The 27,321-nt window shown below is 52.2% G+C and overlaps 1 protein-coding gene and 1 non-coding gene across 6 annotated transcripts in view; both read right to left on the minus strand.

The window, feature by feature from the left end:
- Nucleotides 1-27,321, minus strand: part of ABAT (4-aminobutyrate aminotransferase) — an 81,045-nt gene that overhangs the window by 28,722 nt on the left and 25,002 nt on the right. For 3 of the 5 annotated variants that reach the window (XM_045994311.1, XM_045994312.1, XM_045994315.1), the window contains one exon: nucleotides 7,509-7,622. The exons of 1 other annotated variant lie outside the window; for it this stretch is intronic. In XM_045994311.1, coding sequence (XP_045850267.1) covers nucleotides 7,509-7,578 — 70 coding nt within the window. In that variant the 5' untranslated portion in view covers nucleotides 7,579-7,622. Of the gene's footprint in view, nucleotides 1-7,508; nucleotides 7,623-22,654; nucleotides 22,679-27,321 lie in introns of those variants that run through there. One more of the 5 variants, XM_045994313.1, reaches the window with a different exon arrangement.
- TRNAK-CUU lies at nucleotides 885-957 on the minus strand. Its single transcript has one exon. It is a non-coding gene; the product is annotated as a tRNA-Lys (tRNA).

The raw sequence follows: 27,321 nt of genomic DNA on the forward strand, positions 1-27,321 counted from the left end.
GTCCGACAAGACCTGCATAAAACGAGGACACACGTTTGGATAAAAAAAAACAATTATTAACTGTTGAGGATCCTGCTCTGTTTCCAGTAAAGAGGGGAAGTGAAAAGTTCAAAATTGCAAGCTGTCCTCCAATGAGGACACACAGGCCCGCTCTTCCTTTTTCCAGAAAGTGTCTTCACACTGTACCACAGAAGCCAGATCTCCTGGGATCTGGAAGGTGGAAATGTTGGCGCTGGAAGCAGCCCCAGTGCGAGTGTAGCTTAAAGGGTGTCACGAGGAATGACAGGAGTGAGTGAGGACGTGTGGAGTTATGGGTATGAGGACGCCAAGGCTGTGAGCAGACCCGGGGAGGGGAGTGGAAAGAGGGCGAGAACCCATCCCCCAGGGATCAGGGGCACGAGACGGGGAAGCTGAGGGCCAGGTGGCGGGCAGACAAGTCTGTATCAAGATCTGCATCTGTTCCTACCATGTGCCAAGTCTTTGTGGGTGTGGACAGAAGAGGGCCAGGGCCTCTGGGCTACCACAGCCTGGTAAGTTTCCTGGCAACAGCTATCGAACACAGGAAGATGGGGCAGCTAAGCATGATTCAGCCCCCACCATGTGCTAAGCCGGCCCTAGGCCCCACTCACGGGAACTCCCATCTATGGTTTTGATTTATCCACAACCCTCAAGAGATGGTTCTCAGGTTACAGAGGAGGAACAGAGAGGTTAAGCAACTTTCCCGAGGCCACACAGCTTGTCAGTTGCAGAGTCAGGATTTGAACCCAGGTCTGATGCTCTTGCTTTTCCTACTAGATCTCATTTTTCACTTTTTGTAGAGGAAAATAACCAAATACCAATATAACAAATATTCTCTTAAGTACTTCTTTTTAAAGTAGGCTCCATGCCTAACATGGGGCTTGAACTCATGACCCTGAGATTAAGAGTCACACACTCTACAGACTGAGCCAGCCAGGCGCCCCAAATATTCTCTTAATGATGATATATAATGGTGATATATAGACCACAGGAGAAAACAACCAGATTTCCTTCCCTGGGATCTCTTACAACAAGTCACACGAGCAGAGATGTCCATTCACTGGGGATTTATGGGGAGCATACCCCGCAGCATCCCGAGTATTTTCCATGGATTGTCTCACTTAAGCCTCACAAACCCCTGGGAAGTAGATGTTATGACTATGCCCATGTTACAGAAGAAGACACTGAAGCTCAGCAAGGTCAACTCGGTTGCCCAAGGTCACACAGCTGGTAAGCGGCTAAGCTGAAAATTTGTCCCTCAGACCTCTCCTTTCCCACAGACTATCTTTCATCTCATCTAGAGCCGGGCCCTGAAATGAAAGATTTGCAGCAAAACAACTCACTTCCTTCAAAGACAAATTCCTAGAAGCACAAAGAAACAAACAAAGTTTGAATCAATATCCATCCATCCAGCATTTTCATTCATGAATGAAGCATCATAGTTAGGAGGCAGGCGTGTGCCCCAAGATCTGAGACCCTGTATGGTAGCGGGGAGGGGTCCAGCGCAGCCCTCTGGGTCTGAGGACATGCCTGCTACCCTCGGGGCCTCGCCAACCCAGAGTCAATGTTTAACTCCAAACTATAAAAATAGCCATCAAATGTTTTTACTGTTCTCTTAATCTTTATAGTGAGAGTAATAAACAAATGCCAGTTTCCCAAACAGCAAGGGCTCTGTATGTGAGCCTGGCCAAGGTCAAGGACAAGTTCAGTTGAGTTGTTTGCTCTGCTTTTCTTTAAAAAAATCTTATCTTCCCTCCCCCCAACTGTCCACCCTACTTATTATTATTTTTAACCAATTCAGATCTATATCCTTAACAAATATCTGGAGAATACTCGTAGTATAAATTACTATATGCTGTTCCAGAGAGGTATCATTCCCTAAAATCTGTTTATATCTGACGAACCTCCAGTAAGAACTTCAAGTGTAACCAATAATCCCATAGAGGTCCCCAGACTTGCACTGGGGGTGCACCTGGCTGGACACCACTTCCTCCCTGGCTCTCGGGGGAAGGAAGACTGTGGCCTCTGTGTGGGGTCGATGTGAAATTAGTTCAACTAGTGACCTTCCGAGACGGGAGGCAAAAATTTTTAGGAATCAGTTTTGCTGTTATCCTTAGCCCGTCGTCCTGTGTGTCCTGTTTGAATCCTTTCTGAGCCGTGAAAAGAGCATCACGCTTCTTCCAGCGACACCTCGGTTTGAAAGTTTGGGTCTGTGTGGTCAGAGAGCATCGTTGTTTCGAACGATCTACAAAAGCCACATACCAGGAAGCGAGTGTGCCACGGACAAGGGTAAACTGCATCAGATTTAGCCTCTTGACCTGAATACTGGCATCGCACCGTCCGGTATAAACCATATTTTATTTTATAAATATAAACCATATATGTTTTATGGGTGGTCACACACATAATCATGTCTTTGTGTCCTCCGTAAACTTGCGATCAGTTGTGGGACTGTAACCCACAGACACAGACCAATTTCTCCAGGTCCGCGGCCACCCTCACTTTTCCCAGGATATTCCCGGTCACTGTGTGATTGTGACTGCACCAGTATGAATGCTGAGTCGGGCAGGAACCATGCACACGAGGTCTCACGCGCCACCTTCGTGCAAAGAATGGTTTGCTGGGGCCCTCCAGAGGCCTCCGAGCCGGAGCTGATTCTGTGCATCATGGTCCAGGCACAAGACCCAACAAGGAGCTGGTCTGGGGACATCTTCCTCAGCTGTGGCAAGACAGCTGCCAGCCCAAGGGCCACGGCGTTCAAAGACTTCGAGTTGTTCGTTGCTCTGGATGTCGAAGGTGACCACAGTGCCATTTGCTGGCCCTGCGCGGAAGACTTGTCATCCTGTTCCAGCTGCGGCTGCTCCCCAAGCCCTCGCGTCTTAATGCCATTGGTGCAGCCGTCAACGATGTGGCCACTGGAACCAGTGTAAAGGGCAACGTTCTTCCCAGAGGTTTCAGTACTGGGGGGCAGGAGGGACCGCCCTCACAGACCCCATGCACCTCCGCCTCACCAGACAGAAGCTCAGTGTTCTCTGCTGCACAGGTGAGTTCCCAAGTACAGGAACGGCATTCTTCACGGCGGCCGGGGGCCCCTCAGAGGACCTTCTGTGACTCGTGCTCATCTCTGGGCCCTGAGGAAATCCGTAAGGAGTTCTTGGATCCTTTCCCCGAAGAGCTCACTGTCGGAGCGTGCCGCAGTCACAGGGACACCGTCCTGACAACGAGCGCCAATCCCATTTGCAGAGCTGACTTCATCACAACCACAAGGACGTGTCTCTCGGGAGCTTGCTCGGCGGAGACTCAAGCACCCTCTCCAGAACGACCGTCTGGTTTCCCTCGCCCATCGGAAGAGTCGGTGGCCACCGCCGAGACCGAGGCTCAGGAGTCTCGAGGACTTCTCTGGGCCAGCTCTGCTGCCGTCCCACCTGGAGGCTGAGACTCTCCCCACTCTGGGTGACTTCCGTGTTCTTACTTCCCTTGCAGGGTGAGCAGTAAATACATCCTGCCCAGCGTCCCTGTTCTCAGGAACATGGGCGGCCCACAGAGCCTTCTTCTTCCTTTCTTTCCCCCTCATTCCGGCCGATGTGGGAGCGGACTCTGCCCATGTGCTCCTGCTCCAAGGGGGGTTTCTGATGCAAGTGACAATCTTAGAAAAACCTGCCGTTGCCTTTAGGTGGTTCTTCACCTGTTTTCATCCATGCTTGGGGGCGGGGGGCAGTGGATTGGGAAGAGGGGGCATCTCTCCTCTGTTCCTGGTATTTTCTTGCTCCGTGGAAAACCTCGGTTCCTGGCCAGGCTCCCGGGAAGCTTCTGTCAGCCCTGAGGAGGAGGGTGTGGGGTGATGGCCGGCTAAGCTGGACCACTGGCACTGTTCTCTGGGTCAGCCTGCGGTCATTGCTCGGACGCACTGCAGGCCGCAGCCTCACGACACAGCACTCACATTCTCGCACGCTCGTCTTGTTCACGAGACCTGGGTTCTCCTTTAACCTGAGCAGGGCGTCAGGAGCAGGAACACTGCTGCGGACTCAGAGAGCAGGAGATGGGGCTGCTCGAACGTGGACTCCTGTGGATGATGGGGCCCCAGGGGCCGATCCATCCCCAGGGTCTCTCTGTGTTTAACGCCCTGGCCGTCATTTGGCTCTGCACCAGAGGTACGGCTGCCGTCTGTGTTTGCATCTGCCGAACTGGACACTGCAGGGGCTGACGACGAACTTTCTCTGTCACTGTCCTGGGTGTTCTGGTTCTCTAGCGGGGCAGGGGACTCTCCAGGTTGTTCGGGTCTTTTGCCAAATGCATCGCAGGCATGGTACGGTCAGAGGGTTGTTGTGCAGTATGTTGCCTCTGAATTGCAAAGTTCCAGCCCTTTGTCTCGTTCTCAGGAAGGCAGCATGCCATTGGTTTATTTGCTATTTTTTTCAAAGATTTTATTTATTTATTTGACAGACGGAGATCACAAGTAGGCAGAGAGGCAGGCAGAGAGAGAGGAGGAAGCAGGCTTCCTGCTGAGCAGCGAGCCTGATGCGGGGCTCGATCCCAGAACCCTGAGATCATGACCTGAGCGGAAGGCAGGGGTTTAACCCACTGAGCCACCCAGGCGCCCCTATTTGCTATTTTTTTGATAACACACTCCTGGAGGAAAGTATCAACAACTTCACCAGCCAGAGGTAACGGCTTTGCTGTCTAGTCTCCCAGTCTCTGCGCGCCATTTGCCAGGATAAGATTATCAATGATGTGGGGGGAGGGGCACGAAGCAATGACACTGGGAGCACTGTCGCAGCCATGAGCCACCGCGTCGAGTGGCTTCACAGTGATCCGATGGGTGGAGACACCATACTGCCACCTCAGCACAGCGGGCGTGGTGGTGGGCTGAAGCACCCTCCTGCTCTCCCTCACTCCGGGGAAGCAGGTGCCATGTCGTGAGCTGCTCTGTGGAGTTGTCCGTGTGGCCCCAAATCCAGCCAGAACCACGGGAGTGAGCTTGGAAGCGGATTCCCCCCACCCCAGCTTCCACAGTGAGCCTTCCCAAGAGACCACAGCCCTGGCTCACAGCTCTGCTATACCCTCGTATAAGACCTCGAGCCGGAGCGTCCAGCTAGGCTGCCCACCTCCCCTCCAGATTCCTAATCCATCAAACCGTGAGACACTAAATGTACATTACTTGAACCTGCTAAGTTTGGGGCTCTTTGTCATAAGGCAGCACCTAATAGAGTGGTTGAGGTTGCAAGTCTGGAGGCCAGCCCGGCTCTCAGCTCAAAGCCTGGTTCAGCCAGTTGCTCACACCGAGGCTCTGGGAAAGTGAACAATTTCTCTGAGTCCCTCTTTCCTCTCGCAGGGGACTAAACGGATTAAAGGTTAGCTACCATTTTACAACGATTTCCTTATTGCTACTTGCCCATCAGCGGTGTAGGAGTACACATATTCCTGTATTTTTGCCAACGCTGTGCTTTAGTATGTAAAAACTCCTGTCTATCTGTCTACCGTCTATCAATCATCTACCCCTATTCTGTCGCACTGGATTTGTCAACGCGATACGCCAACAGAAAAGAAAAGAGATCTCACCGTACGGTTCTCTCCATCGCGCACAAGTGTGCCAAAAAAAGATTCAGCTCTGGCCAAGAACATGCAGAGCTGGTCACCCGGATTTAGTCACATCCGTTCCTGGTTTTTTCATCGTGCCTCCATATCCGTGCTTGTAAAATGGGAGTTAGGTCACTCCCCACCCAGTGGAAGCGTAGACGAAGCGCTTTCACGTGAAACGTTCCTTCTGAGCAAGAAAGAGGCAAAGCGGGAGGACACCAGTACCCCCTCTTCCCTGACAGGAGATGGAGCCTCACAGTCCTGCCCACTGGTCAGGCTCGCTTGTGCAGTGGGGCCCAGTTGTTGGAGCCCTGACCTACTGCTCCTTCCTGGTTGTGAACTTGGGAAGGCTCTGCTGTCCTTGAAAACGACCTGCGAAAGCAGCCACGTGTGCCACCAGGCTGGGGCCCCATGGGGCCACGCTCTCCTGTCCCCCGTGGCGGGCACCACGCTCAGCACCCAGCAGGTGCTCCACAGTACTAGCTAGGGAGGACTCCCCTCCTGCTTGGAGCACGCCATACCTGCACCATCAGTCAGGTGTTGGTTCGTTTTTAACGTAATAATGGGTCAGCATTAATATGCTTCTCTTATAATTGCCTAAAACAAAACCAAACCTCAAAACCTGACTCCTTGAGGTTACAGAGGTCAAGAACAAGGGGAGGCAGAAACTGCCACAGACCAGAGGAAACTGCGTGACATCTAAGTGGGCTGGGGGAAGTCAGGCTGGATTCTGGATCCAGAAAGAGGTGTCAAGGGAAAAGCTGGTAAAATCCGAAGAGAAGTCTGGAGTTCAGGTAATAGTAATGTACAAGGGCAGCTTCTTAGTTTTTGACAAGAGCATCCTGGTGATGCAAGATTTTAGCTGGGGGGGACACTGGGGCACAGGGGACCCTCTTTGGACGATCTTACTAATTTCTCTGTACTTGTAAAATCAGCCCAAGTTAACTGGTTGGTTTTTTGTTTGTTTGAAACAAAACCTGCTAATACTCTTGTGGGAGAGAGAACACGCCTGCTCTTTACCCCACCCAGGGCATAAACACCAGCATTCAACATGCTAACCGAGGCCACGGCCAGCACTTTGCCTTCAGAAGGCAGATGAGACCAACGAGAGAGAGACCACCATGACAACTACGGGGCTCCAAGAGAACGGGGACAGGCTGTGGGTGAGAGTGTGGGGTTTCCCTAAGGGGGTTACCGCTAGTCCCTCTCTTCCCCAGAGGCCTAGGGAGGCACATGGGGGAGGGATGATAACCCACGCTGCTTCTCTGAGGCTCGGCTCTCTGACCTGTAAATGGCATTCATGCGTGCCTTCCTGGTGGGGCTACTGGGAGGGAGGTCTCACGGGATCCTGATGAGACTGGCCTGGCTGAGCCGCCTGCACTCAGCGAGGGGAGAGAAACAGAAGCCCTGTAGAGATGCGGCCGCAGGGCGGGCGGTGCTGTGGGCCAGCTGGGTGCGGGTGGGTGCGGGTGAGTGCAGGTGAGGGAGAGCCCAGTGGGGGCAGCTCCCCCTATCCAGTGCCCTTGAAGCTCACTTGGCCTTTAGGCCAATCACAAGGATGTCTGTAGCCCTCCTGTTCCTTGGCAGCAAGCTCAGCTACGTGTTTTCCCCAACAGCCCCTGTGAGGACAGGCTGGACCCTTCTGGCTGCTGGGGGTGTCATTCCAGGCAAGCAACGTGGCTCCAAGCCAGATCAGCTTCCTGCCCACCATACAGCTGTTCACGGACGGACAGGAGCGCGTGGCAGATACGGGAGACCTGGGCGGGGGCGGTGATGGGGACAGTTTTCATGTGTGTGAGAGGAAGACAGCCCCCGAAGTACTGGCTGGCCAGCCCCTTAACCCCCAAGGGCTCTCCCAGCCCAAGAATCCCCAGTCATCAGGACCAGTTCTTGCCAACACCCCCAGGGCTTACTGGGTGGGAGCAGGTGGTAGTTACGCTGGAAGGTGCAGGCCAGCCGCCGGCTGAGCAACATGAAGGCCATGATCCTATCCTCCAGGAACAGGGGCCCCTGCACGTGCAGCCACCCTGCAAGAAACCAGAAACGCACAATCAGGCCAGCCATTCCCACGTCGTGGAGAAGGATCTTCTGGCGTCACATCTTCTGCTTTCATACTGAATGTTCACTTTTATTTTTTTTTTTGAAGATTTTATTTATTTATTTGAGAGAGAGACAGAAAGAGCATGAGAGAGAAGGTCAGAGGGAGAAGCAGACTCCCCGGGGAGCAGGGAGCCCAATGCGGGACTCGATCCCAGGACTCTGGGATCACGACCTGAGCTGAAGGCAGTTGCCAACCAACTGAGCCACCCGGGCGCCCTGGATGTTCACGTTTAAAGACAAGGGCTGGGGCGTCTGGCTGGCTCAGTCGGAGGAGCATGTGTCCCTTGATGTCTGGGTGGTGGGCTCGAGACCCATGTTAGTTGTGGAGAGTTCTTCAATAAAAGTGTTTTCTTTTTTCTTTCTTTTTTTTTTTTAATTTATTTGACAGATCACAAGTACGCAGAGAGGCAGGCAGAGAAAGGGGGGGAAGCAGGCTCCCTGCAGAGCAGAGAGCCCGATGCTGAGTTCGATCCCAGGACCCTGGGATCACGATCTGAGCCGAAGGCAGAGGCTTAACCCTTTGAGCCAACCAGGCGCCCCAATAAAAGTGTTTTCATTTGACCTGGACCACACCCCAGGCAGGATCACTGTGCACATTTTCTAGATGGAAAATCAGAGCAAGGGGACAGAGCTGGCTTGAGATCCCTCTGTAGGTGAGCTGACAAGCTCAGTGTGTCACCCACCTGGGACAAGCCAGCCCGACTGGGGAGACGGGAGGGCTCAGATGGAGGAGGGTTCACAGCAGATGTAGCGGCTGCACGACACAGGAGGCTGGGAGACCCCTGTCCTGTCCCTGTCCTGTGCGGCACTGTCTGGGGATCCCAGGACCCCGTGCAGTTTCTGGCGGCCCATTTTGGGAAGGGCCTGTTTCCAGGGATGTGACCAACCTTCTTGAGTTTGCTGGAGGTGGAGGGGGTTGCCTGGATGTGGGACTTTGCTCTGAAACCCAGGAGTGAGGGTTCTCAGCTCCCGTGCCACCGTATGCTGACTCCCTCTGACCCCCCCAAGTCCTGCCCTCCCTGGCTGGATCTGCCAGCTGCCCATTGCTTTGTGGGCCTGGAGCACCACCCCCGCCCTGTCTGTTTTCTTCTGTTGCCTCCCCCCAGGCCCTCCCCAGCCACCACGGAAGTGTGTTCCCATTGCATCTTTTGGTTTGTGGGTCTTCTTGCTAAATCCCCGCTTTGCTATCTGGAGTGTGTATTTTCGGTTGTATTGTGTTGTATCTCTGAACAACGATGGAGCCATTCACAACGCGTGGACCCCGTTTCCCGCGTCCTTTATGCACGCCGCACGCTGTGCTAAGCTCTTTGCATTGGGCACGATTAATATTCATTATCGCTCTGAAAGCCCCCAACCATGCTTTGCGCTCCCCTCTTTACAGATGAGGACACAGAGGCACAGAGAGGTTAATGGTGGATCTGAAAACAGATCTGTCTGACCCCCGAGTGGCTGAGTCCCAACACTTCCGAGATGTCCCTCTCTTCCCTCTGCAACAAAGCATGGAGGAAGAACCAGCTAGAGGTGGTGGGCGGGCTTAGCAGCCTGGGTGAGGACACGGGTGGGTGTCCGGCGCCAAGCTCAGGACGATGAATTGGCAATTCTCCCGCCCCAGTGTGCCCAGAGCTAATGGGACGTGGGGCTGCAGTATTATTACAAGCAGAGACTGAGCAAAGGAGGGCAATGCCGGCACTGCTTTAAGGACTCACTCATTCCATGAATTCTCATGGTGCACCTACTCTGCGCCCCTCCCTCCCCCAGGAGCACTGGACGCAGGGCACAGGGACCCTCGGGTGCAGTGCTTGCCCTCCAGGCATGACCATGACCTGAGCACCTAGAGGTGCTGCAGACACCTGCCTGTTTCACCCCCAAACCCCAGGATGTGAATGGCGACATCACTGTCCACTCTTCAGAGATGAGGCCACTGAGATGTGCCCCGGGAAGCGGAGGCAGGAGGGAGCTTTGGGGTGTCCATTCAGCACACCATGCCTTCCCGCTCTCAGAAACTTCCCCCTCCGTCTACAGGGGTGCAGACCCGGCAGCCCTGTCCATGCTGTGTCACCCCCCGACCACAGCTGACTGAATGGGGATAGGCCAGAGTCCCGGGAGCTGTGGGGTCCACCACCTCCTATCCTGGGAGAGGAGCTGGCACGCAGACAGGGTGTTTCAGGGCGGAACAGTGTGTAATAGAGAAGCGGCTGCAAGAGAGGGCAGAGGTCCCGGACACGGATGCTTCCTGGCTCCACCTCAAACCTGCAGCCCAGCCTGGCCACAAGTGCCCCCCTCACTGCTGACGCTGTTGGGGCCAAGAGTCCCCGAGTCCCCGTATCCCTGGGGGTGAGCTGGTGCCATGGGGGAGGGCCAGGAGTGTCAGGTTCCGGAGACTGGCTAATAGCGCGGTTAGAGACTCAGACTGAGCTCTGCATCTTGGGAGTACACTGGGAGTGCCTGCCTAGGGCTCTCCTCCTCAGCACTGCAGATGCCACGTGGCTAAGGACACAGTCTCTCCAGGAGGCAGTGACTGCAGTCTGGGGAGTGGGGTACGGGTTCAGAAGGGCGCTTTATCCACCTCAATGGGCCCAGCCATCCAGCTGGGAGGGTGTCTCCTGTGTTGGAGGTGAGGACATGGAGTTTCGGAGGGGTGATTTATTCGACCTTGGTTATAGGAATGCCTGGGACTGTCCTTGCTTTTCCTCATGACAATATCGATTAACTCAGGGAATAACAAAACACCTCCTCGTCATCTTATTAGATGGCGGGGCTTGATGGATACAAATGATCCAGTTCAGAGAGGAAATTTTGTTGCTTTTTACCAGAGGAAATGTTATTGAGGAGAGCATGGGTCTGGAACGTGTGACCATAAATTAACTGAGAAACCGTACTCTTTCCTCGATAACTCAGTGGTTTTTTGTTTTGTTTTGTTTTGTTTTAATCTATTCCAGCAGCACATCCAGCGCAAAGCAAGCCTGTTCATTTGGCAGCACGGTGACTGTGCAGAACCAGCGGCTGCGGTCTCTCATTTAAAACCATTTGTGTCAAACGGGAGCACTTAAGACTCCACACAATTTAATTTCCATTAAGCACGTGTTTGAAAATGCGAGAATCTCCGAGATCGCGCACATTAACATTTGAATGCTCCAGCGAAAGTGAGAGTCACACCTGCACGCTTTCAATTACAAAATGTCACAATGGGAAATATATGGAGGTGACATTTCGGTGGCCTGCAGTTGAAACTGACCTTATAACAAAACCTGATCTCTACCATACGTGAATTCTTAGCACAATATGTCTCCAACAATCAGAAGACTTGATGTCATGCGCTCACTTTATCTAGCCCACTAATTCAATCAACAAAAATTAATTAGGTGCCTGTTACAGGCAAGGCACTGCTTTGTGCGGGTATGAGATGGGTAAAATGCTCCTCTCCTTCTGAAGCTCATAATTTAGTGGCAGAGGAACGAGAGGAGAGAATGGGAGACTTTAATGCACCAGACTGCTTTCCTCTTCGTGTCAATCAATCCTCAAAATAACCTGGCAAGATACGTATATAAAAATTTTCCATTTCACTGTCAACAAGTAATTCTGCATAAGACGGGATGAAATCGTGACTTTTGCGGGTCCAAATACGTAAGGTGCTGTGGGAAGGCAGAGGGAGGTTCATTCTGGCGGGGGTTACGATGTCAGTGACTTGTCACCTGAGCTGCACCTTCAAAGGGGGGCAGCTTTTCAGAAGTCACAGAGGAAAGGGGAGGTGCGGGCTTCAGGAAATGCTCAGGGGTGATGAGCTACGGAATGGGCAAGAGTCGGGTGCATAGCGAGGGTCACCAGGACATGAAATCACAGAGGGAAGGGAAGGTGGAAGGGAAGATGAGGCACAGGGTAGGCTGGAGACGCCCTCAATGTTAGGGGGAGGGAGCCCAGCTCTTCTGTGTTATTCCAAAGGGTCCTGCTCAGCCAGGTCCAGGGGAGGGGTGCACGGAACAAGCCGCATGTCGTGAGATGCTGGGGTCACTGTGAACGGAGGAGGGGGGGCTCCTGAGGCATGTTGGAGGGCACCTACTAAGGTGAGGGTTGAAAGGGAGGAAGGAGCCAGGGACTAGCTTCTAAATCCCTAGCCTTTAAGACTTACGGGTTCTTTGAAAAGTTAAACACAGGATACCACACGGCCCAGCAATTCCACTCCTTTTCTTGTTGTTGTCGAAGTAGGCGCCATGCCCAGTGCAGAGCGCAATGCGGGGCTTGAACTCACAACTGTGAGATCAAGATCGGAGCTGAGACCAAGAGTCAGGTGCTCAACCAACTGAGCCTCCCAGTTGCCCCGGCAATTCCACTCCTAAGTGTACACCCCAGAGAATGCAAAATAGGAGCTTTTCAGACAGATACATGTACACACACGTTCATACCAACACCATTCACAATACCAAAGATGGGAGCCACCCAAGTGCACGTCAATGGCCAAACAGGTAAACCACACAGGGTCTGTCCACACCACGGAGTCCTTCTCCCGCACAACAAGGAATGGCGCACTGACAGATGCTACAAAGTGGAGGAACCACAAAAACACGAGGCTCAGGGCAAGAATCCAGACATGAGTGGTCCCGCCCAGCTTCCATTTGTTCCGCACGTCTAGAACAGGTACAACCAAAGAGACAGAAAGTAGGTGAGTGGTTGCCAGAACTGGGGAGAGGGGCCAGAGGGGGTGACTGTCTAGTGGGTAACAGGGTTTCTGTTGGGGATGATGAGAAAGTTCTGGAGCTGGTGGCGACGTCTGCCTCTTTGTGATGCGCCAAAGGCACCGGGTTGTTCACGCGCAGTGGTTAGTGGGTAATCTTGTTTTATGTGAATTTGACCGCAATAAAAACATGAAAGTAAACAAGAGAATTATGGAGCTAGCCCTCCCCTTTTACAGATGGGAGACAAGGCAGGGTGTGAGGTCACGCAGGCCTGCGTCTGAGTGCCTGCCTGTCATGTACCCTGCTTGCTTCAGTCAGCCCCTTAGCAGCTAGCGCTGCGACCTGCCAGGCACTGTGTGTAGGTGCTGGTGATGAGCCTGTGACCAAGATCGAGATTAAACAGAGCTGTGATAGATTAGTGATGTCTGAAAAAAAAAAAAAGATTAGTGATGTCTGTCATGGGTGCTGTAATAGACACTACAGCTACGTGTGCTGAGCCTGGGCTTTAGCTCTAACAGAGCGGAACTTACGAAAACGTCCTGAGCCTCAGTGTCCTTATTTACGGGGTGGGGAGAGCGAGGTCTCTCTCACTGGTGGTGCTGGAAATTAGGCACAACTGATGTGAACAGCCTGGTAGATCACAGGCTCTTCAGACATTTGAGTTTCCTCTATCTCTGACTTGTCCCTCCCTTTTGTGTTCTCTGCGGATGATGTGGCACTTGGCTCTAGAGCTCTCTGTCTGAGGTCCATGGAGGTGTCTGGAGTCACGGAGGAAAGGGGCCCAACAGAAGGCAGTCTCTCCCAGGGGATATGCTCTGGAGCCTCTCAGATGCAAGGCAGTCACACAGGAAGGCTCCCTTTCTCCCCTGACAGTGACAGCAGGGAGATGGGTGCCCAGGAGTCCCGCTTGTGGGCAAGTCCCTAAACCGCGCTGGCACGAGCTGTATCATCTCCCTGGGACCGGAGCACTGATATCCTTGGTGCTCTCTTGGCTTCCTCTCTTACTTTCCTTCCATCATTTTGTACTGGGTCCCCAACCTTTTTAAGGATAATTCATCTCACATCACTTTTCCCGTTTGAACCACTCCAGTCACACTGCAAAACCCAGGAGAGAGGGGATCAGGCTTTTCTTGTTCTCAGTGGTACCCAGAGCTCAGCACAGTTCCCCGGTCAGTGCTTGCAGTGAGTGAACTGAACACGTCTGAGCTGTGAAACGGGGACAGCAACACCTGCCTTTGGAAAGGTCTATTGGAGGACTCATGTGAAAATTAGTTGTGGGTCTGAAATTTGTGCTAAAACAACAATTTAACAATAATAATCTCCTCTGCCCAAGTCTAGAATCACTGTGTACATGGCTGTCCACCACAGCCCTTGCTTAGCTTAGGAACCAAAGACATCTGCCTCTCCTGGCCTCAGCTTCCCCACGTGTTGGATCACGTAGTTTCCATGGCCCCTTCCGACCCCGAGAACCAACTGGCCAGTAGGCGGAGAATCCCACTGCATTGCTCCTGACCCCCTTCTCCAGCCCTACAGGCAGGGTGAGCTGCGATATCTCTGCTCGGTCCCCCACTCCCCGTGTAATCTGCTGCACTAGAGGCTTATCAGTCCGGGGTCAAAGGTAGCCTAGCATCGCACAGGGATATCCTTCCTTGATGGGATCAGAACAGAAAGGGACATTTAAATGAACCCGTAAACTAAACAGAACAGGAATCATCCAAGCCCTTGGCGGGCAAGGTTAACTTTTGTTTGAGGCCTGCAGGGTACTTGCCAGAAATGCAGCTTCTTACTGTGTGTCTCAGTCAAAACAAGTCGCAAACCCTGGTCCAACCAGACCCTGAGCCCTCCCGGCCCACCCACCACTCCCTCGGCCCCAGTCCTTTATTAACATGCTAATTACTTCTCTTTGCTCCCTCCTATCTGCCTGGTGCATTCCTAGGGCGGGATGGGATGGGGAGAGGCCAGTGCAGTGTTTAAATCAATGCGGAAAAGGCAAAAAAAAACCACAAAAAACCCAAAAAGCGCTCAGTTGGAAGAAGAAAGTCGTCAGAGTATTGGCTACGGTTCTTTGCTCACTTACTACAGGCGATGCACCTGCGTATGTAATCGCAGCCGTTTGCAGGACGGCAGCCTCGGAAGGTTGGGGGGCTGCTCCAGGGTCTCCCAGTGTGGGAGTCAGTGGTTTTTAGCCTTGGCCGCCTGTGACAATCTCCAGGAGCAGAAGACCTAGGAAGGGTTCCACCAGCACAACTAAACCAGTCTCAGGGGTGTGACATGAAGCCCCCGAGGGGAGGCTTCCTGAAAACCACTGTCTTCAGAGGTGGATGCTGGACCCTGCACTTGACCCAGGTCTGCAGGATCCCCATCTCTCTGGAAATGGAGGGTTTCTGACTTTGAGAGTTAAACATCCCAAAAATACAGGGAGAAAGAAGCCCATGGCGCCATTTGGAAAAGTAATATGAGGGGTGCTGAACGCGACACCAGGCTCCTCAACTTGCTGTGTGACCTTGGGTATGTTAAGCAGCCTCTCTGTGCCCCATTTTCCTCATCTGTGAAATAGGGATGATACCTTCTGAACGTAATTCATAGGCTAGAGAGTGTGAACCGAGACATGAGATTTGGGTCCCTGCTGTGTCCCCAGCCCCAGAGCAGTGCCTGGCTGCAAACAATCACGGAATAAATCGGATGCGCTCCACAAATGTCCTGAAGACGGTGTCTGGCTCACCTTTCCACTATGCGGCCTCGCAGGCCCCGTGAACACAAAATCTCTGCAGGAGTCACTGGCTAGAAATGGACCCCCAGGCCTCTCTGGGGCCCCCAAAGATGCTCTGTCTCTCATTCTCCTATCTGCTCCCGGGGCCGAGACAAAAGTATTGGCGGAGGCGCTGAACATTCCTTTCCCGGCCGCAGCCCCAGCTGTCTGTCGGCTTTTCTGCAGACTGGATGGAACACAATGACACACACAGCCAAGTGCGCCTTCTCCGTTGTCAGGGCCAAGGGTCGTCATGGCAACCAACAAAGCCGGAGCCCTGGGCCTGTGCAGATGGCTAACAGGGCCCCATTCACCTCGCTGTGATGGATGGCGCAGGGACAGAACGCTTTATCTCGGACCTGGCTTCCCTCCTCCAGCGCCAGCTCCTGCAGCCTCCCCGACTGTCTCGGCCGCACAGGCCCCAGCTCTCCCTCCCTGCATGCCTGACGTCCTATGCCCTGCCTCTTGTGGCATCATGCAATCATCGGTGACTCGTACAAGGGGAGGGCAATATTGTTCTTGGGAACGGGCAAGTGTGGACTCCTACGAAAGGCAGAGATGCAGCTAAGAAAGTCACGTGAGTCAGAAATGGGGTCCAGAGGAGCCATAGACCGGCTTGATGACTCTGGACCTGTTGTGCAACTCACCGGGGCCGCACACTCCCCATCTGTGAAATGGGAAGAACGAAAGCGACCCATGAGACATGAGTGCTTTAGTGCTAGAAGGCAGGTGGCCCCCAGCCTGTGAACAAGGTAAAGGGGAGAGAGAACAGACAAGGGAAAGACAGCCTTTGTTCTGGATTCATGGATACGGAAAGAAACATCTGTGATAGTTGAGTTAGTTTTGTATTTCTGATCCTACAAGGGGGAAGGATTAAAGGAATAGAATCTGATCGGGAAGGATGCTTGTGCCAATGCAGAAGAAGCTACCCTGGGTTAAAGCTGCAGAAGGAAAGGTCCGGCCTTTAAAATCTGCTTGGTTCCACAGGTGCGTAGGGAGCACCAGGGCTAAGCCCCCAAGATGCCATGTCGAATGAAGACATGTCCCACTTTGTTCTCAGGGAACTCACGTTCCTGTGGGAGGGCCAACAGCAAATATGTGATTGGAGGAGATACATTTCCCTTTCAGAGAAAACAAATCATTTTAAGGACTGCAAATACCAAAGCAGATAACAAAGGACCGAATTTCTTCCCTTCAGGTTCTGCAGGGCGGGTGACTTGGAAACACTGTTGCTCATTCGAGTTACCAGATGTCCCTGATCGTGCTCCTATCGACCGTTAGCGAGATCTTCACTTTTCAATAATTCAAAGGATTATTCATTTCTATGTGCGTGGAGGGATCTGCTACAATTCAATAAACCAGTCCCTACCATGTCAACCCTCAACACACGGTGTTGCCTGTTCCTGGAAGGCAAAGGGTACTCTCCCCGTTTTGCAGGAGGGGCAGAGGCTCAGAGAGGTTTGGTCCCTCGTGCAAGGTCATGCAGCTGAAGACACCGGAGCGGGGTGAGAACCAGGGCCGCGCCAGCGTGAAGCCCGAGACCTGGTCCCAGTACCAGGATGATGGCTTCAGTCCTACCTGGAAATCTCATCAGACAACTCAGGCCGATACACAGAATTTTTATAGGACAAAGAACTTCAAGCCAACAGTTGTCACTGTCTGCAGCCTTCCCAAAGATGCTCATCTTTTGGCCGTAGTTTCATCGGAAGGGGCCTACAATGGCCCTAACTAACAATTCCAACCCCAGGCCACACTTGGACTTTCCCATGGCCCCAACACTTGTCCCTGCTGTCCCTTCCAGGGCACAGAGGCCTCCATTCTACAAGGAGCCCCTTGGATTGGAAGGTCCTTTCAGAAAAAGAACTGGTGTCTTTAGAGCTCCTTAGTACTTAGGACAGCTCCAGGCAATGGATAAATCTTGCTGAGTATTTTAAACATTAAGCTGTGAAAAAGAGTTTATCCACCGTTTCTTGTTTCCTAGTTTTTCTGGCGAATTCTTTAAACATTTTGGTGCAGGTGAGCTCATAGAGGGCGGGTTCAAGGATGTAGTCATGAGAAAGCACCCCAATTCACCACCTTCTGTAAAGACTATTCCAATCACACACCGGCAGCCTCACCCCTTGCTCTGGATGTGACCACAACGGCCGTCGGTCCCACGACCATGGCCAAACAGGCGGGCCTTCCAAATGGGAGACTTCAAAAGTCCTCATGCCTAGTCCTACCTCCCTGTCCGGTAGTTTGTTCTGCTAAAAAAAAAAAAAAAAAAAAAAAAAAAAGAAAAGAAAAAGAAAACACACACACACACACAAAACCACATAATTTGTTCCTTGAGGGAGTGCTAAGAGTCATCCTCTGGGACGCCCAAGGGCAGATGGCAGGAGGCCTTAGCTGTGCAGCTGACAGTGCTTTGTTTAGCTTGTTTTGCAAAAGGAGTGGGGTCTCAGGAGGACAAAATGCGGCACCAAAGAGAGAGCTCGGATTTAAGCCTGGGGAAGAAGGCTTATCGGCTTTCGAGGCCAGAAATGTGTCACTTTTGTCCAAAAACAAGCAAACAAAAACAACTGCTTTCTCTCTGTTTTGTCTACACGGAGCCAAACATCCGGGGCGGATAAAATTGTGATGGAATGTATCCTGGGCTGGCACCCTCCATCGCAGGGAAAGCCACCCAGGTGTCCCAGCGTCCCCCGTGCTCTGACTTCCATGGGGAAGCCTCTCCACCTCCCATTCCTTTAAGAGAACTGCCTCTGTTTTATGACTTTTTTTTTTTTTATTTATTTATTTGAGCGAGAGAGAGAACACGTGAGCTGATGGGGGTGCTGAGGGAGAGGGAGAATCCCAAGCAGACTCCCCACGGAGCATAGAGTCCGACAAGGGGCTCGACCCCATGACCTTGAGATCATGACCTGAGATGAAATCAAGAGTCGGATGCTCAACTGACTGAGCCACCCAGGTGCCCATTTTATGGCTTTCTGATACCTTTAGGGGAAAACCAACTTGCTAAGTAAAAAAGTGAATTTCTAAAATGATACTCCTTGAGATGTACAGGAACCCTGGTCATCCTCCAGGGGAAAAAAGAAGGATTGGGGGATCGGGTTGAAGCGGAACAGCTACGTAACGCAGCTACCCAGTCCGTCTCTTACTTTAATATTCTCTGGATCCTGGTGCCCCCAGATTAAGACTAGTTGCTTGTCTGGGTACACGGTTGCCCCTCCTTGCCCTGTTGACAGTGACTCCCTCACACTCTGCTCCTTCCTGTTGCCAGATCAACCATCACCCACGTGCTAATGTCTGTTGCAATGTCTTTCCTGCCCCTGCCTCCTGTTTATATCCCCTTAATTCCTACGTGCTCTCTCATAGTGCCCCTCTGGTCTCCTCTACCATGAAGCCTTCCTGATTCACCATTTCAGGGTGAGATGCCATTCATCCCTATTTCTCCAGCAACCTGACTTCATTTAAGAAAAAAAAAAAAGGAATTTATTTATTTATTTGACAGAGATTACAAGTACGCAGAGAGGCAGGCAGATAGAGGGGAAGGGGGAAGCAGGTTCCCTGCTGAGCAGAGAGCCTGATGCAGGGCTCCATCCCAGAACCCTGGGATCATGACCTGAGCCGAAGGCAGAGGCCTTAACCCACTGAGACACCCAGGTGCCCCTAACTTCATCTTTAAATGAAAATGTTCACATACTCAGGGTGAACCTGGCTGTACCCACCATCTTGTTCTAACAACTGCTGGCGGCTACCGTGTGTATGTTCCGCATATTCTTTTCCAGTTCACCTATAATGTGATCATCTCTGTCTCTCCCTTTACTAGGGAAATTCATTCATTCATTCACTCGTGGGTTCATTGTCAGGCATTTCCTGAGCGCCCACAGCCTGGAGACACAATACTAAACCCTAAGGACCGGCTGGGGGTGGGAACAAGAATCAGGCAGCAGTCTCTGCCTTCTGTTCCAGTGGAAGGAACAGACAATAAATATCTTCACACTGTGATGACCATCAGTGTCATCTGATACCAGGGGGAATGATTCAGCTCAGCAGCCCCATGTCGCCCAGAAAAGGCTCCACAAATGCACGACACTCCACAGAGCTCAGTGGTCCGACCGTGGGGTCCCAGGGAGACAGCCCGTGTTCTTGGTCACTATGGCAAGGGGGACGGGGTGGGGCAAGATGACTGGGGATCCATCCACCTGCTCAGGACTGAGACACCACCCACACACACACACAGCTGGCTCTCAGGATAGCTTTTCAAGTGTGTGAACACCCAGCTCATAGCACCAAGGAGCCATGAGAGAATTTATAAACACTCCTTGTCTACATCCTTTCCCGACCACTCTGAGGGGCTACCTCAAGGTGGGGAAAGAAACACAGAACAGAGAAAATGCAGAAAGGCTGCTTCCAGCCCTCTGGTGTGGATGCCAGAGGCTCAGTGAATCCGTGTTTAAGGTCAGGGGCCTGCCCTGTGTTACACATCTCGGAAGCCACAGGACTGGGCTTCAAACCCAGGTCTGCGAGACTCTGTGGCTGGTGCCTCTCTGCCTCCTGCACAAAGAAGTTAAGCAAAGGGCCCAGGTTCACCCAACAAAGAAGGGTCAGTGATCTGGGATTTTAATCCCTGAGTCAGTTCTTCCTGCCGCTGGGCTGCCTCGCAAATGCACTCAGGCCACGCAACAGATTCGCTGGGTATAAAAATCAGTGTCTTGGGTCATTTTCAGAAGGAAAAGGAAAAAAGACTGGCAGCAGCAATGACCCCACCAGAGAGACGTGCCTGATGGATTTTTGGGGAGACATGGGTCTAAGCTAGAGCATCAGGGCTGGAGTCTGGTTTTAAAAAAAAACCTGGAAATTGAACCACTGGGCTGTTGTCTGGTGGCTGGTTTGGTTTACAGTCATGAAAGAGTAGCCGGTCATCTGGTAGAAGGCAGTGCTGTGCAACAGAAATATATCGCCAGCCTCAAATGCGACCCACGTGAGTCATTTTCTACTATCTAGTGGCCGTGCTAAAAAACTAAAATCAGGGGCACCTGGCTGGCTCAGTTGGTGGAGAATGCAACTCTTGATCTCAGGGTTATGGGTTCGAGCCCCATGTTGGGTACAGAGATTACTTAAACATAGAATCTTAAAAAAAAAAAAAAAAGGGTCAAAACTGGTGAAATCTAACAATCTTACTTAACCCTACATGCCTAAAAATAAAATCATCTCAACATGTAATCGATATGATTATTATTAGGTATTTTACAACCCCCCCCTTTTTTTTTCGTGTGATGTCTTCAAAACCCAGTATAAATTCTGAACCCACGCACATCTCTGTCCGGATGAGCCTCATCTTGGGTGCCTGACTGTCACACGCAGGGAGTGGCCACCGTCCTGGACGTGGCAGGCCGACAAACGGTGTGGGGACAGGGGTGGGCCTGAAGTCATGGACGTGCCTGGCTGGGCCAGTCTGAACTATGTTGCGGTGACAGGGAGTTTAGTCTAAGATCTGCTCCCAGTGGCTGCACAGACAGGATTGGAGAGGCGATTTACCGGACCCAGTGCAGAAATGAATATTTGAAGTTCCGTGTAGAGAAATGATGAAGAATTTCAAGATGGGGACAGTACAGCATTAAATCAAGCATGGGGAGGGGCCATGGTGAGCACAGGTCATAAGCCCAGGGGGCCGGTCCTAGCTGCAGAAGAGAAAGACCCCTTCCACACATCCACACCCATCCCGGGTGTCCGGATTGCACTAGCAAACGAAACCAGCAACAGCAACTACAAACAACCGATCGCCTACTCTGGGTCAAGCCCTGCGCTAAGCTCTTTACGTAAGATACAGCAGCTTCAATCTTCCTAACAATCCTCTAAGTAGTTACTACTCCTCTCTGTCAGCAAAACAGATGAAACAACAGAACATGAGCATTCCGTACACCCGAGCACAAATGATCTGAGACACAATGACATCCCGCTCAGGTAATTGCTCACTGACACAATGCTATTGCCCGAAAGCCCACGTTCAAGTTCAACCACTTGTCCGTGAAATGTCTTTCGTAGCTGTTCTTTGTGTTCCCGGCAACACGGCAGGAACACGCGTGGTCGGCTCACTTGGCTCCTTGGTCTCTCTCAACCTGGGACCTCGTCTCACCCGTTCGGTTTTTATGACAGGGGCACTGTGAGACTCCAGCCGGTGGCTCTGTGTATATTTCGTCTTAATATTTTTCTTCAGGTCCCTGTAAAACGGACTGTAGGTCATGGGCACATGGCGAAAGGTCTTCAGGGTACGTAATGCCAGGGGTACGAGGTATTTGGGGGGAGGGGAGGGTGTATAGCTCTACTCGGGTGGAAGTTAGAGATTCCCCGGAGGCAGGGACAGAGGTTTAAAGGCGATGAGGGCTTTGGGAAGTGTTGGACCAAGGAGATGAGGCCACTGCAGACGTAGGGGAAAAGAGTGCCATCCTGGAGGACATTTGAGGGGCAGCAGTCCTCTGAAGGTGAGGGAACCGTGTCAGGGGACCGGGATCTGTCCCCCCTGTGCCTTCAGCCTTCCTGAGGCCCCGCCCCCTTCCCCAGGGTGCCCGGGGCATGGCCAGCTTGCAGCCACAGCATTCACCCAGAGCAGCAGGCCGCCAAGTCTCCCCAGGGCTCAGGGTCCCTTCCAGGGGTGGCTGGCCGCCGGATCTCACACACTAACTACAAAACAACAAGTCACCCTGATTCCCACATCTCGCCCTGCAAATTTTGCTTTCTAAACCTGCTTCCTTCTCGTTGCCTCTCGGGGCACGGGCTGCTGCTGTGAAAAAAAGAACAAAACTCAAAATGAACTTCTAATTGACCACAGGAGTGTGAGATGTGAAGGGAGTCGCCATTCAAAGGTCCCTCCTACCTGCTCTTGGCATGGGCCCTCCTGGCTGTCAAGCACGAATTCTCACTGCAAACTCTGGTCTCCTGGAGGACGAAGCAAAGTGCTCCTGATAGTGACCCCCGCCCCCCTCCCCCAGAGCCTTCCATTCCCGAGTTCCAAAGAGACAGGCCTAAGTGTGTGTGTGCTGTTGTAGCCCTCGGAATGGAAAGGAAGGATTCATTTTAGCACTTGAGCAAAAATACCTTTTCAAGGTGACCCTCACTTCGTTTCCTGGGGACAGAAGGCAGACGCATGCAGAAATGCTTCTGCAAGCCCACAGGCCAAAGCGAATCCCTTATCTGTCATTTTAATAGCATTTTTGCTTATTTTGTTCCCACTTGATTTAAAAAAAAAATATTTTTCTTCTCCCTTCCTCTCTGTTCCCACTTTAAAAGGGGTTCATCCCACGGTGCTCCCTCCACTGAGAGTCCTTGAAAAATCTGTCCAGTACAGTTGTGTGTCCTTCGGACCAAAAGCCATACGCAGGCACACTTGTACACACGCGCACGGGTACACACACGGGCACGCGCACTCGCACGCCCAGCACCCCAGATAACAGCCGCTGACACATGTTGAGACGCACCTCCACACACCAGAGATATATGCAAATACATGCCGCGCGTGCGCACGCACAAGCACACACACATACACGTCTGCACTCACAGTGGCTGGTAGTCAGGGTCCTGAAGCAAGGCCAGCTCCCGCCTGCTTAAAATGCCTCCTCTATGCCATTCTGCAGAGTCCCAGGGACGAGAAAGGCTGGGTTCATCCTAAGAGGTGCCTCCGGGTACCAGCTCCCCCTGGGGAGGATGGTCCGGACTTCCAGGCAGTCCCCGAACCATGGGCTCAGGTACGGGAGGGAGGAAAAGGGCCTCAGAAGCAAAGCAGGTTTGGGCCAAGGATGCTCTTAGCCGGTTCCTAGCAAGCGCTAGAGGCAGGGGCACGGAGAGGGGGTGAAGGAGGAGGGACGGAAGAGAGTGAGAGGCTGAGAAGTGGCTTCACAAAGAGGTTCCGGCAGAAGCAGAAAGGAAAAGATCCACACGGAAACAAAGACAGACAGAGACTGGGAAAAAAAAAAAAAAGAGATAAACACACAGAGAAAAATAGAACATGGGCTGTTTAAAAAGATGTTTTGAGCCCAGCTCAGCTGAGGCCGGAAGATTGAACCACCAGACCTGGGACGTTCTGAAATAGGCTCTCTGCAACCCAACCCCCTTCTCCTTCCAGGGCCCACTTCCTAGATTTTTCTCTCACAGGCTCAGGACCCCTGGAGTACAAAGCCGTGATCCAAGGCTTCGGATTTCTAAATGTGGGGGCGGCCCAGCAGATCCCGCCTATGGCAAGGCCCCAGACAAGAAGGGGCTCTGAGGGATGCCAAGTCATCTCTAAGACCCCGGGGGCTGGAGGGGAGGCTCCGGCTCTGACAATCCACGTGAACTCTCTGGGTGTAGCGGGGGGTTGGGGGCATGGATTATTCTAGTCCCTCCCCAGCACAGCCCAAGCTGGGGTCAATGCCTGTCCAGCGGGGCCCAGGAGAGGAAGTGGGGACGGCTGATTGCAAGATGGGGAGGGGAGAAGGCAGGAGGAGGGGGGACATAGGGCTTTCGGTCATATGCTGCTCATCAGTTGCCATGACGACAGCAAGGGGGTGGGGGCACCCGGATGGGAGGCTGCAAGAGACATGTTGGTTCTAAATCACAGTGACAGTACTTCAGCGGAGCTATTACGCTGTTGCTGTGGCAACCAATGGGATCAAATCGCAGAGGAAATCTATAATTATTACAAGCCAGATACCAACGAACTTGGCGCAGTAATCAGCTCATTAGGGCAATTCAACGTTAACTCCGGGAGGGAGGCGCGCCGACCCCCAGCCCCCAACTCCGGGAAGGAGAAGGCCAAAGAGACCCTGTGAGGCAGTTCTGTTAGTGCCACAGATGGGAACCCAGAAAGCTCTCTTGGCCAAATGAGGAATACATATCAAGTGAAAGCACATGAAATCGCCAACATCTTTCCATGGATTTGCTGTGTTAGTTTCCAACGCGCAGAGGCGCTGAACTTGACTGTGATGACCTGCATTCCGCCTCCACCCCCGGCTCCTCACCATCCCACCATTCCAGGCTTTACCACCAGTCCACCCCGCTAGCCACCCGCGAATCCTCTGTTTCTGATGCATTTCCAAGTCAGTTGCAGACATCGTGATGTGCCTTCCCCCCCCCCAAATACTTAAGCCAGCGTAAAATGAAGTATCTTGTCATTTCTGAACAACAAAGACAGCAATTTCATATGGTTCAATCTAAACAGAATGAAGTCTGGATTTCTGTCATCCATCTGCCCATCTATCTGTCCATCCATCTCTCCACCCATCCTTCCGTCCGTCTGCCCACCCACCCATTCCCCTTCTCTTCCATTTACCCATCCATCTGTCTGTCCGTCTGTCCATCCATCCATCCACCCCACCCACCACTCACTCACCCACTCACCCACCCATCCGCCCATGTACCCCGGGGACAGCTCATGCGCACTCACCATTTCCACCAGAGATCCACCATCCCCACATCTTCCTCCCTGGGCCAGGAGATACCGCCAACAGGATGTCCTACGTATTGAGCTCAGTAGGATCTCAACTAAAAATCATTGTTTTTCTCCTCACACACGTGTTCCCTTCCCTCTGGGCAGCATCTCAGTAAACAGACGTGATCTGTCCAAGTCAGAAACTCAAGACCCATGGCTGGCTCCTCCATCCTGATACCTTCGCTCAGCACCATACTCTGGATGTGGCCTCCACTCCGGTTCTGGCCTCCACCCTCTCCTCTCTTGCTCTTGTCCTGGTTCAGGTACCCAGTTTCCTAACTGGACAGCTGCCTGGCCTCCCAGGGGCCACCTCACCCTCCCTGTGCTCTGTCCATGCTGACCTCCCATCGCGAACTATCTGGCATATTGACAGTATGGGGGGAATGAGCACCTCACACATGGCCGGTGGGGCTACACATCTGTACACATGGCTCAGAGAGCCTTTTCATCAAAATCTGTAAATTTTTTAATGCACCGACTGCTTCTTCTCTCAGCATCATTCTACTTGAAGGACTTTGTCCCACTGATAGAAACGGACAGCAACCCAAATGTCCATCACTGGCAACCGGCTAGATAAATTCTGGTGCGTCTGTAACACAGCATACTATTCAGCTGATAAAAAGAATGAAGTAGCACTTTGCGTACAGATGAGAGAAAGAGTTCAACCCATGAAGTTAAAGCACGTTGCAATAAGGCACGTATGGGGCGAGGTCTCCTGTGTCCTCGGAAGCTTCTACATTTGCGCACCAGGTTGGCTTGAGACGTAAGTGGGTGCCAGTGTGTCCAGGGAGCATGGCTTCATGAGCTGCCTCTCACAAATGACAGCATTGCTCTCCACCAGGCTGGAGACCAAGAGGCGCGGTGGGTGCCTTTACTGCCCTTCCTGTCCGCTTCGGTAGTGCACAGCACCCCTCTGCTTTACCAGGCAAGGTCACCTTGCAGGCTGCTGGGCTGTATTAGGTGTTGGCCTTCTCTCTGGTCCAGGGAACACCTGGGGACACCATCTGACTGGAGGGGAAGTGAGACTGAAACCTGCCTCTGGAAAACTTGGCAAGTTTTGGAAAGCACAAGGTTCACAGGCGAACACCTGGTTTCCGGTTCCTGCTCAGACCCTAAAAGGGCTCTTGTGCCTCTGTCTCTCCAGCTCTACAATGTGCTGACTACACCTCCTGGGGTCATTCTGAAGGTCAAATGTGGCAACAGGGTTGAAGACAGCATGCCAAGGTCAACTTGCTGAACCACTGAGAGGTAGTTACAAATTCGTATTCAGGACCCATTCAGCCACCTTGGAATGCTAAGCCCAGCACATGCTTCTGTCTGGGCACCTGTCCTGTGCTGAGGACACAGCTCAGCCCTTCACATACACGGTTTCACATAAGCTTCAGAGCTCTTTGGTGGCAGGAATTTTCGCTCCCACTTTGTAGATGAAGCCAAAGCGCACGGAGGTTAAGGGACTTCCCTAGGAGCACAGAGAGCATGGTGCTAACCAGATAAGCCCCTAAATCTTTCTTCCTTCTCTTGTTTTAAAATACAATTTTTTTCATTTGAGAGAGCATGTATGCATGAGCCAGGGGCTGGGCGGGCAGAGGGAGAGGAATAAGCAGATTCCCCAGGGAGTGGGGAGCCCTATGTGGGGCTTGATCCCAGGACCCTGAGATCATGACCTCAGTCAAAGTCAAACACAACCGACTGAGCCACCCAGGCACCCCAGGCCCCTAAATCCTTCAGGCTGTAAAGTCTATGCTTCTCCCATTTCTTAATCATTCCTGCTTCTTAAATCATGCCTTTAGATCGGGGCTGTCGACAAGAAACACGAATGCGAGTTATAGATGGAATTTAGTATTTTCTAGTGGCCATATTACCAAAAAGGGGGAACAGATAACATGAACGTTAGTTATATGTTCTATTCAACTTGATATATCCCCAAATCATCACTGCAGCCAATACTCAATATGAAAAGTAATCAGTGAGGTCTGGATATCTTTGGTCCTACTGCATCTTGGAAATCCCACGTGTGCTTTATGCTTACAGCACCTGTCAGTGCAGACGAACTACATTTCAGGTGCTCGGGGGCCACACGGGGCTTCCTGGAGAACGCAGCTTAGTTTATTCACTCCTGGAATGAGTCCAGACCTTACTGATAGTGCCCATCCTTTACTGAGCACCTGCTGTATGCCTGGCCTGGCTCTGGCTAATTATTTCCTATACATGAGTCCGCTCGTTCTCACGACTCAGGGAAGCAGGTGCTCTTCCGAGAAACAGAGGAGAAACATGTAGCTCGGGTAGTTTAGGGAATGTGTCCAAGATCACAGAGCTAATTACCTACCCAAGAAGCTGGAGTTTGAACTGAAGTTCATCACGGCCCCTCACATAGCCACCAACGGATGCCAAATATCCCATCAAAACACGCCAATCACACGGGTCTGTAAAAATTAAACTTCTGAGAGAAGGATTTGACTTGCGGCACTTATTTCAAACAATCTGATTAATCAATACTTAAGATCACTTAAGCATTAGCTAAAAAGTCCGCAACTTGCCCTGAACTTTGTACCTGCGTCTGACGTTAAGAATTGATAATAAACCAGACAATGAATGCCCCCGCCCGTGTGCCTCCTCTTGCCTCAATGGGATGTGAATCAGAGAGACAAGTCAAGTCCAGCCTCTGCCCCCTCAGAGCCGCTCCCTGTCGGACACAGTGGTGGCTTCATCCCTTTGTGGGATCGCATGTGGGATGGTGGGCCGGCGCTTGCTTGCCCTTC

Source organism: Meles meles, chromosome 21 (genome assembly GCF_922984935.1).
Source record: "Meles meles chromosome 21, mMelMel3.1 paternal haplotype, whole genome shotgun sequence".
In the NCBI taxonomy this organism is placed as follows: Eukaryota; Metazoa; Chordata; class Mammalia; order Carnivora; family Mustelidae; genus Meles; species Meles meles.